At 53.2% G+C, this 11,392-nt stretch overlaps 1 protein-coding gene across 3 annotated transcripts in view; it reads left to right on the forward strand.

The window, feature by feature from the left end:
* The first annotated feature begins 35 nt into the window (after positions 1–35).
* Positions 36–11,392, forward strand: part of Def6 (DEF6 guanine nucleotide exchange factor) — a 25,112-nt gene continuing 13,755 nt past the window's right edge. Inside the window, exons 1-6 of one of the 3 annotated variants that reach the window (XM_050141199.1) lie at positions 36–577; positions 689–809; positions 1,060–1,244; positions 8,858–8,998; positions 9,466–9,651; positions 10,923–11,159. In XM_050141199.1, coding sequence (XP_049997156.1) covers positions 803–809; positions 1,060–1,244; positions 8,858–8,998; positions 9,466–9,651; positions 10,923–11,159 — 756 coding nt within the window. In that variant the 5' untranslated portion in view covers positions 36–577; positions 689–802. Of the gene's footprint in view, positions 810–1,059; positions 1,245–3,227; positions 3,422–8,857; positions 8,999–9,465; positions 9,652–10,922; positions 11,160–11,392 lie in introns of those variants that run through there. The other 2 variants (XM_050141189.1, XM_050141209.1) reach the window with 2 other exon arrangements.

Here is an 11,392-nt window from a genome sequence, read left to right on the forward strand (position 1 = left end):
GCAGGCCAGAAGATGGCACCAGATCCCATTACAGATGGTTGTGAGCCACCATGTGGTTGCTGGGAATTGAACTCAGGACCTTTGGAAGAGCAGGCAATGCTCTTAACCTCTGAGCCATCTCTCCAGCCCTGAGGGTGCCTCTTCTGTCTCTACTACGATGCTCTAGTGGGCCCGCAGCCCCTTCCTGAGTGGACCCAGAACACCGAGAACTACCTGTACCCTCTCCTGGGTACCTAGGAAGTTCATATTTACCCTTTGTTGTTTGAGGTCTTTTATTAGTTTGTTTCTGAGACAGAGTTGTGCTTCAGAGTTGTGGTCCCAGACTTATCCCTGACTTTCAGACCTCCAAGCGAGGGATGATAGTGTGTGTCTCCACAGCCTGCTTCCCATTTGCTCCGAGGCTGGTCATGCTCCCCTGGGAGTGGGATGTCCCAGAATTAACCTCAACCAGGCTCCACTGAAATCTGATGGCCTCCATGAGGTGGGTTCATCCCAATTGAGAGGCCTCTGCATCTAAGAAAGTGGAGACCTTAGTGAAGAGGACCTGCCCCTGCCTGCCCCTGCCAGGACCTCAAAGGTGAGCCCTGCTGTCACACATGCCGACTCTGGTGTCTTCAAGGCCACTAGGTGCAGCGTGGCCAGTGTTCTGTACTGGTGAGGGAGGGGCCTGCTTCTGCTCTTCCTCCAGGTGGGTTTCTTCTGCTGGGACAGAGCACCTCATGAGATCCTGCTGGGGGCCCTAAAAGAGAAGTCCTGTCCCAAGCCTGCTGTGTCTTTGTGCCCAGTCTTTCGCCTGCACACCATGGGAGGTAGGGCCTTGGCATCTTACTTGGCATAGACTTGACTCCTGACCCTGTCTACCTCCAACTCAGGGTGGCCTTGAACTACTGTTGGGAGCGAGGGTTCTGGGGCAAGGAAACTTGTAAAACCTGTGCTAAAGGAGCCAGGCCAGGCAAAGGAGGGTTCTCTGGCTCTGGGGAGTAGGACAGCAGAGCAACAAGACAGCCCTGGAAGCCAGAGGGAGCAGGCAGGTGGAGCTCTTGTTCCGCTCTGCACCAGGGCCTCTCTGCGGTCTGCAGCCGTTTGCATTTCCTGAAACCGGATCTTGGTGTCAGAGCCGCCCCTGGGCCGGGGCGGGCGCCTCAGCCATGGCCCTGCGCAAGGAGCTGCTCAAGTCCATCTGGTACGCCTTCACCGCCCTGGACGTGGAGAAGAGCGGCAAGGTCTCCAAGTCCCAGCTCAAGGTGAGGGGCATCCTGGGGGCTTAGGGGAGGCTCACTTGCCACCCCGGTTCCCATCCGCCAGGAGTCAGATGGGGAAGCCGTTGTTACTCGGCGGGCACCTTGCCACCCAGCAGCCCTGGCCTTGGGTGGAGTGCTGGCCCAGGGGAGGTACCAGAGGCCCCCAGGCACGTGTCACCAGTGCCGCTGTCCAGAACCATGTACTCTGACTGCACAGTAGAGGTGGCACCGTGGGCTTCTGAGACTCGGTAACCTGCCCCCTTCTCGGGCTTCTTGTGGACTCCCCAGAGTCATGCTTGGGCACGTACCCTGCTCCTCCCTGTGGCTTCCTCGTGGCTTTGAAGAAAAACAGTTAGTTAGTGTTGCCAGTCACTTCCTTTGGAGCGGAGAGCCTCCTCCATTTGCAAAGCAAGCCGGCAGCCACAGTGTGAGCCAGCTAAGGGGTCATGGCCAAAGTCTCCCCTGAGTTGCGACACAGCTCACCGTCCAACTCCACCTACCAGCACAGGCACACAACAGGTTGGGAAATTTGCCTTATGCCTTGAGACTTGAGGTTGAGAGTTGGGGTAAGCCAGGCCCAGGAAAACCCCATCAGTGACCACCCCTGTCGTCTTAAAACTATATGGTCTGGACAGTTCAGAGGAGACGAAGGAGCTCTCTTCCTGGGTAGGCGTCTTCTTCCTGGGGAAGAAATTAAAGCCTCGGCTGCTCGAGTCCTGGCATGCTGGGGAAAGCGTCAGAACAACTCAGCTCTCAGACCCTGCCTAGGGATCCACTCATTCTCTGTAAATAATACTCCATCTAGTGCCGCGCATGAAGGAGGCTGTGGGGCCAACGCGGGGCTCGCGAGGCTCGGCTGTCTTCGTTCCCATCAAAAGAGCGGTGTATTTACAACCGCTTCTGTTGACGAAGACAGGAAACCTGGGAGGCAAACAGGACAGCGTGGGCATGTCCCCCTCCACCTCGACCCTCATGTTGCTCAAGCTGGGTCCTGTGAACTCAGATGCACCCCTTAGTTCTGTCCTGGTCTGTCCCTTACTGGATTTGTGGGCATCTAATGACTCCTGGTCTACTTCCCCAGGAAGGGGAGTCCAAAGCCACCTCAGGTCCCCTAGGGAGGCAGGTTAGTCCTTCCATCCTGGGTAAATCCAGCTCATATCGTCTGGTTGAGTTCTGCCATGAAAGGAAATTAGACTATCCGAGCAGCACTGATCCTGCCAAAACCGCCTCACACCCACCTTCATCGCCATCCCCCACTTTTTGAGACAAGGTTTCTCTTTGTCACAGCCCTATCTGACCTGGAACTAGCTCTGTAGGCTCAGTTTCCATCTCTGCAAAATGGATCTAATCAAATCTTTCACAATATTCTGGAGAGCAGTGTGCTGGACTAGCTTTTTGTTGTTGTTGTTGTTTGTTTGTTTAGACAGGGTTTCTTTGTGGCTTTGGAGCCTGTCCTGGAACTAGTTCTTTTTTTTTTTTTTTCCAGACTTCTTCAGATACTACTAGAACTAGTTCTTATAGACCAGGCTGGCCTCAAACTCACGGAGATCCACCTGCCTCTGCCTCCTGAATGCTGGGATTAAAGGCCTGAGCCACCACTTGGCCCACCCTATCTTTTTGGTACCCTGCCATATGACTTCTTGCTCCCAAGATAGTGCCTGTTCCATCTGTGACCCCTCTCCAGGCTCTCTGTGCCTTACACGCAGAGGTTACAGCCCTTGAACAGCCCCCATTCTCTGGTGCTCTCAGCCAGGAAGCGCTCCCATCTAGAACACCTCTGTGTTAGCTTCTGACTGGAACCATGCCTACCCCCAACCCCCACAGGCTGAGTGTGTCTGGGGAAGAGTCTGAGAGTGCGCACGCTTGAACTGTCACAGCTCAGATTGGGCCCACTTGTGAGGGACATCTCTGGCTATACAGGATCAACAGTGAATGTCCCACCTGCCTGACAGGAAACTCGTCCACTCTCAAACTAACTGAGACTCTTGGGCCTTGTGGAGGCGAGGTAGAAATGGCAGAGTCCCTGCTGAGGAGGAGAGGGTTTCTTCCAGGCCCACAGTGGTGGATGCTGGACCGAGAGGAAGCAGTGATGGTGCTGGAGGTGGGGCAGAGGCAGAGAAGTAATAGAGAAGTGGTCAGAAGGCAGAGGAAGAAGCAGAGGCAACAGACACACCAGCGAGGTACACTCTGTCTTCTGTAAACAGGGGGATGAAGGAAGGTCCTGGGGTTAGCTGCTCGTCCAGCCTCTGTGCCCTCTGTGGGGGCAGGTGGGAGGCTGCACCAGCCCAAGCCTCGCTATGGCCATGGGTTGCCTCTTCTCCCCTAAGGTGCTCATAGAGGCTCAAAAAGGGCTGCCTTGTCTAGCCTGGGTACATCCCGCTGACGCCAGAGGAGGAGGAAGGGCAGAGTAAAGCCCAAGGGGCTGGCATGGCGGCACACACCTGTGACCCCAGCACTCATGGTTGAAGCAGGACACCCCAGAAAGTCTCCAAAAAAAAGAAGCAAACAAGCCCAAAGGAAGGAGAGTGGCTTTGCTTTGTTGTCCCTAGAGAACAGAGACAGGTGGGGGAGGAAACATGATTTCTTCTATGAATCCTCTCTTATTTATCTGTATATTTAAATCTTATGTGTTTACTTCTGTGTCTGTCTGTGTGTGGACCACAGTGCATGTGGAGGTCAGAGGACGGCTTGGGGAGTTGGGTCCCCTTCTACCAGGTGGGTCCCAGGCATTGAGCTCAGGTTGTCAGGACTGGGGCAAGCACCTTTATCTGCTGAGCCTTACCATAATATCTTACCTTAAATTCAGCACTCAGGGTAGCCCAGGCTGGCCTCAAATTCACAGAGGTCCTTCTTCCTCTGCCTCCTCCAAGTGCTGGGACTAACGGTGTGTGCCGCCATGCCTGGCTGTGCCTTAGAACGATGACGTGGAACCCACACAGAGGTCACACCTGTGATCCTGGCACTCGTGGGGCTAAGGCATTGCTGAGAATCTGAGGTCAGCTTGGGCTACAGTGTGAGTTCCTATCTCAAAAAGCCAAATTAAACAAATAAAAAGGAAAATAGTCAAAAAAAAGAGTAGTCTAGCGGGGCAGCCTTTAATCCCAGCACTCAGGAGGCAGAGGCAGGTGGATCTCTGTGAGTTCAAGGCCAGCCTGGTCTATAAAGTGAGTTCCAGGCAAGGCTCCAAAGCTACACAGAGAAACCCTGTCTTGACAAATAAACAAAGGAGTAGTCTGAGTGGGAGAGATGGCTCTGGCTTTGTGAGCTCATGGCCCAGCGCCTTCACGGGCTTCTACTGTGTGCACGCCTCTGACCTCTGTCAGACAGGGGCCAGGGATCTGAAGGCTGGGGACTGCAGAGTCAGCCCTTCTGATTTCTCATGGTCAGTGTAGACAGGACAGCCAACCTCTCCCTGGACCCAGGGTCCCCAGGGAGAAGAGGACCCCCCACACACACACACCAACAGTGGGAACACACAGAATCTTCCAGGCCTAGGCCAGTAAGCCGAGTTCGAGTTCGGGAACTGAGCGGGTCAGTGGGGACTGTAAATGTCCTCTCTGGGGGAGTCCAGATGACAGCATGTGGAAAATACAGACACCTAGACCCCACCCCTGGAAACTCTGAGTCAGTAGGTCAGGGTGGGGCAAGCCTTTCAGTTTCTTCTACTCCAGTGGAGACCCAGAGGGACCTCCGAGCTAGACTTGAGGCAAGACACTTCCTCCTGAGCCTCCATTTCCTCGCCTGTGAATGGAGGGTAAGAGTCCCTACTTACCTCTGCAGTGAGCTCCAGCTCATCACTGCCCCACCCCTGCAGCTTCCTCTCCTGCCTGATCCCGCCCCTCACCCCACCCCAGGCTGAGGAGGAACGTCTAGCAGTCTGAGGTTTAGGTTCTCTGTGTGGAGGACCCTAAGTGTCTAGAACCCTGAGTACCACAGCATCCTGACAACTGATAGCCCAGCCCTGGGCTCTGCAGATTTAGTCACCTAAAGGCACAGACGAGAACCCCTGCTGTGCTTGTGGCCGCAGGTGAAGGGAACAGGCCTGGAGACACAGCTCAGCTGAGAGCCGTTGCCTAGTGTGCATGGGGCCCTGGAGGAGGTCTCCAGCACTACCTAAACGGGGCATGAGAGACTGCATGGAATCTTGGCTCTGCGGTGGGAGAAGCAGGAGAATCAGAAGATCAAGGTCATACAGAATGAGTGTAAGGTCAGCCCAGGATACCTGAGACCCTGTCTCAAAAAAACCAAAATAAAATAGGAATGGGCTGGAGAGATGACTCAGGGGTTGAGAGCACTGGCTGCTCTTGTAGAGGACCCACATGGTGGCTCACAATTCTCTGTAATTCCAGTTCCACAAACAGGCAAGATGATGTTAACCTGGAATCCCAGCCCCAGGAAACTGAGGCAGAAGGATTGGAAGGCCAGCCCAGGGTGCAGAATGAGACCCTGTCTCAAATGCTTCCTCCAATTTCTTGTCATAAAGGCAGTCTATGTTCCAGACTTACACAACACACACTGACAGGCTGTTAGGTGAAGGCACCTGCTGCCAACCCTGATGGCCCCAGTTTGATTCCAGGCACCCACCTTTGGAAGGAGAGACCTGTCTCCCTGTAAGCTGTTCTCTGTGCTGCACACAGGAGCTGTTAAAATAACAGAGAAGTAAAGAACAAGGCACAGCACTAACCACTGTTATTACCCTGCCTGGTTATTAAGTCTCTCCATGGAAGAGTCTTGTGCCTCCCTGTTTGTGTGTTTCTGGGTGTCACCCATTCCTTAAGGACAAGAACCACTAGGCCAAACCCTTTCCCCAGAGCTGGATCCAAGTCGAATGTCTCAGTGACTCCTGAGACCTGTGAGGTGTGTATTCCACACACACGTCAATAAATAAATGGACCAGGTCCTGGCAACACACTTTAACCCCAGCACTCGGGAGGCAGAGGCAAGTGGATATCTGAGTTCAAGGCCAGCCTGGGCTACACCGAAAGACCCTGTCTCTAAAACACACACACATTCCCCCCCCCCCCTTAGGAATGACTTAGCAGTTAAGAGCGCTAGCTGCTCTTTCAGAGGACTAGGGTTTGGTTCTTGGAACCTACGCAGTGACTCATAACTGGAACTCCAGTTCCAGGGAACGTGGCGCCCCCTTCTGACCTCCTCGGGCACAGCATTCACGTCAGATGCACAGACGCACATGCAGGCAATATATCCATGCACATAAAATTGTTTTTTAAATCCTTTTATTTTAGATTTTCTTTTTTACTTTAAAAAGGGATTAAGACCTAGAGAGATGCCTAAGTTGTTACGAGCTCACACTGCTCTTGCAGAAGACCTGAGGTTGACTCCTAGCACCCACATCAGACGGCTCACAGCCTGTAACTCCAGCTCCAGAGTATCGGATGTCCTCCTCTGGCTCCGAGAGCACCCACACTTGTGAGCACATACCCACACGTAGGCACACACACACACACACACACACCACGTAATTAAACGTAAAATAGGTCTTAAATGAAAAGAAAATATAAAACAAAAAATGCTGAGTTAAAGTTCACATCCAATTTAAAAGATTAAATTTTTGGTGGTTGTGTGTGTCTTCATGAGCATGGGTACCCTCGGAGGCCAGAAGATGTCAGACCTCCTGAATTACAGGCAACTGTGAGCTGCCTGGTGCAGATGCTGCGAGCTGAGCTCAGGGCCTCTGGAGGGCAGCAAGCAAGTGCACTTAACCACTGAGCCCTCTCTCCAGCCCACCTCCAATTTTAAGTTGATAGATTGGGGACAGCACAGGATGACTAGCGTAGCTAGTTACAGCAGCACGCACCTGGATTCCCTGGATTCCCGCCGCCACGGAAGGAACCTGAATTCAAGGTTATCTTTGGTTGTGTGGTGAGTTCAAGGCCAGCCTTGGCTACTTGAGGCTTAGATAGGTGACTAATTCACACCCTGGTGATAAGGTTTTGTTTTGTCTTTGTGGGGTTTTTTTTTTTTTTTTTTTTGAGACTGGGATTCTCTGTGTAACAGTCCTAACTATCCTAGGACTTGCTCTGTAGACCAGGCTGGCCTGGAACTCACAGAGATCCGCCTGCCTCTGCATCTCAAGTGCTGGGATTAAAGGTGTTTGCCACCACCGCCCGGCTAGTGGTGGGTTATTAAAGCCCCCATTTTTCCCAGTTTCCTCAATATTTGCTCTTACCGTCTTTCTCATCTTTGACAAATAGATTAAAAAGCCACCCTTTCCGCCCTGGACAGGAGCTCACACTCACCGTGTGCAGACCTAAGCCTGGCTCTGTCTTTGCCACCTTACACGCACACACACACACACACACACACATGCACACACAAATACATGCACACGTAAATATTTTACTCATGTAGCCTCTTCTGTAATTAAGAAAGCAATTTTGGGCTGAAAAGATGATCCAGTGGGTAAAGGTATTTATTGACAAGCCTGAAAACATCTCCCACATGGTAGAAGGAAAGAACTGGATCCTTAAAGTTGCCCTCTGACCTCCACATGGGCACCGTGGCTTAAGCACTGCGCTGGCCACACTTAATGGATAAATGTGATCCATTTAAGTCGCTTTGTGCAGTGCTGGTCCATAGGGAGTGGCAGGCAGATAGCACTGGCTTGCCCCGCCCCCAGATAGAGTCTCACTGTGTGTCTGTGACTGACCTGAAACTCACAGAGATTCACCCGCCTCTGCCTCCTGAATGTAGGGATTAAGGTTTTGCCGAATTATGCTCCACCCAATAAGTGGTTATTTTTAAATCTTCACACTGCCTGTGATTGAGCAGTGTTAACAATTTCCCCAAGCAACCTTTCCCCTTCTCTTCATTTTACCAAATCTTCTTGTTCAAACTTCAGCTCCTTTGTTTTAGCATCATAAATCTGGTCAGCATGCCCGCCCCGCAGTCCATCCTGCCCCGTGGATGGCTGCCATCGCTCTTATTTCTCATCTCATGGGCCTTCAGCATCATCAATGCCCGCCCCACAGTCCATCCTGCCCCATGGATGGCTGCCATCGCGCTTATTTCTCACCTCTGAACCATTTCTCATGAGCGTTCTTTGAGCCTTCCCTAGCTCACTAGGGCCCTCCCCAGATCGGACTCACCGGGGTGCGAATGGCAGCCTGAATACTGAGTTGTGATTAGAAGAGATCAAGTCAAGGGTTTTGCCCTGGCCTCCCTGCAGATAGCCTAGCATTTGTGGGAAGCCCCTGGGCTTTGGAATTTTGCCACACAAGCTTGGAATCCCAAGTTCCCATTCACTCCCTTACTGAGCAGCCAGGAGCTTCTGAGTCCTGGTTTATAGAAAGAAGCTTCCAAGTCGTAATTAAATAACAGGAGAGGGTGCCGTTTGTTTCCTGGGTTTGAATCCCAGTTCTGCCGATGAGTAGGACCTGAAGAGTTCGTCATCTGCCGCCTGGAGACATGGAGCGTCGCTATGGGGGTGCTATGAATGATGGGAAGTGCAGAGTGTGCTCCTGTGTGTCGGATCAGATGGCGCCCAAAGAGAACTTAGCCAGAGCAGGGTGGGGGTGAACAGACAGGCCAATGGAATCAGTCCTTTGGTCAAGGCCTGACTGGGTGCAGGAAAGCAAACTGTCGCTCTGTCCAAGGTGCTGTCCCACAACCTGTACACGGTCCTGCACATCCCCCATGACCCCGTGGCCCTGGAGGAGCACTTCCGGGATGACGACGATGGCCCCGTGTCCAGTCAAGGCTACATGCCCTACCTCAACAAGTACATCCTCGACAAGGTGGGGAACGCCCCTCCCCTAGGACCCCAGTACCTAGCTTTCTACTCCAGCTGTCCACTCCCACTTCTGTCCACGCTGCCATCCTCCTGCCTCCATCTCCACTCCCCTCCTCAGTCACCTGCCCCCCACTGCCCGTCCTCTGCTTTAGCTTCCGCACCCCACCACCCGCCAATCCCCCTAACCTGCACCCAGCTCATCTCATCTGTCACCCTCTGTGCAGGTTCTCCTCGGCTGTCCTGCCCCCTAGGCTTCCCCTTCTTTCTCTCCCTTGGCCGAGAACTAGCTTTACTGTTGCCAGGGAAATCAGGGGGACGAAGTGGAGACATTGGTGAAGTGCCTGAGCCAGCTTGAGTTCAGTCTTGGGCTTGGCAGGCGTGGAGGGCGGGGCTTACGGATGGAGGGGGGGTTTATGGATGGAGCGGGGAGGAGGCCTGAGGCAGCTGGCTAACTTGCAGGCTTCATGACAGGTGGAGGAGGGGGCTTTAGTTAAAGAGCACTTTGATGAGCTGTGCTGGACACTGACGGCCAAGAAGAACTATCGAGCAGATAGCAATGGAAACAGCCTGCTCTCCAATCAGGATGCTTTCCGTCTCTGGTGCCTCTTCAACTTCCTGTCTGAGGACAAGTACCCACTGATCATGGTTCCCGATGAGGTGAGGGTGACGTCAGATCCAGGGATTGAGTCACTCAGGGCCAAGCCCCTGGTAAAGCCGGGAAGGAATACAGGTTGTCTCTGTGCCTTCTCAATCCTCTTTCTCCATGCGGGTCAGCCCCACCTGACTGCCTCTGGGTAGCGAGAACTATCAACATCATGTCGCCTCAGCCACCGCCAAACTACATTCGCATCAGGGTTCTGTAAGGAGGAAAAAGAGCCACAAATGTTTACGTTCTGCATCAGTACAAATGCCTCGCACACTGATGAGCGCATTCAGATGGAACAGCGGGATTCTTAGGTGCAGTGTAATCTAGGAAGGTGCTTTGTTAAGGGAAGTGGGTGGGGGTGTTCTCTCAGACAGGAAGTAACTCTGGTTATGCAAAATGGACAGCCAAGTCTGGACTTGGCCTCAGAGGGTTTCTTTTCTTAACTGGTGAGCCAGACCAACTCCAAAAATGTAGGGCATGCTGGGGGAAGAGGCTTGGAGTCTGGACCCTTTCTTTTTACTTAGTTCTGGGAGATTGCTGAGAGCTGAACTAAGGCCTTCTACTAAACCGCCACTGGAGGCCCTAAAGAGTCTTTTAAGACAACTGGGGCCAGGGTGGACTCTAACCAGGTCCCTGCCAGTTGGGGCAAGGCGGCCGGCCCCTCAGAGAGTAGGAAGGCTCTTTCTGCTGTGAGAGCAAACTACAGCAGGATGTACCCCAACCACCACTTCCTGTGCCTCTGCCTTAGGTTTCCTGTCCCTGCCCTGCTTACCCCCAGCCCTAGTTCCATTGCTCTCCCCAAGGGAAGGACCTCAAGGGCTGGGGACTGACTTCAGGATCAGAAACCCAAGCGCTGGTTGCCTCCCACTTGCCCTGTGACTTGAAGGAAGTCACTTTCCACCTTGGCCCTTCCTTCCTTGTTTGTCATAGGCAAAGTTAAGAGTGTTGAGTAGGAGGGTTTTTTTTTTTTTTTTGGTTTTGGTTTTGGTTTTTTGAGACAGGTTTCTTTGTGTAGCTCCCTCTAGCTGTCCTGGAACTCGCGCTGTCTCTGCCTCTCGAGTGCTGGGATTAAAGTTGTGGCACCACCACGCAGCCCATGACTTTCATTTTATGGCAGAAAGGAGGGGCACTTAGCACAGGGAAGAGGGAGGCTGACTTAGGTGTGCCTAGGGTCCTAGGTTCCCTCTCAGATCTCTCCCCTGTTTCCACCTGTATGCGGCTTCCCACGCTCTTGTCCTCTGGAGGTGCTGCTGACGTCACCTGGCCTCCTTCTCCCTTCCAGGTTGAGTATCTGCTAAAGAAACTCCTGGGCAGCATGAGTTTGGAGATAGGCTTGGGCGAGCTGGAAGAGCTGCTGGCCCAGGAAGCTCAAGCAGTTCAGACCTCTGGGGGTCTCAGCGTCTGGCAGTTCCTAGAGCTCTTCAACTCTGGCCGCTGCCTGCGGGGTGTGGGTCGGGACTCCCTCAGCATGGCCATCCAAGAAGTCTACCAGGAACTCATCCAAGATGTCCTGAAACAGGTCAGCCTGAGAGGATCGTTTGGAGAGGGTGATAGAGACCTAGAGGACCATCGGGAGGGACTGATGGAGACCTAGAGGACCATCGGGAGGGAGTGATGGAGACCTAGAGGATCATCAGGAGGGGGTGATGGAGAACTAGAGGACCACCGTGAGGGGGTGATGGAGACCTAGAGGACCATCGGGAGGGAGTGATGGAGACCTAGAGGACCATCGGGAGGGGGTGATGGAGACCT

Source organism: Alexandromys fortis, unplaced genomic scaffold (assembly GCF_014885135.2).
Source record: "Alexandromys fortis isolate MF-2015 unplaced genomic scaffold, M_Fortis_MF-2015_v1.1 scaffold_9, whole genome shotgun sequence".
NCBI classification, from domain to species: domain Eukaryota; kingdom Metazoa; phylum Chordata; class Mammalia; order Rodentia; family Cricetidae; genus Alexandromys; species Alexandromys fortis.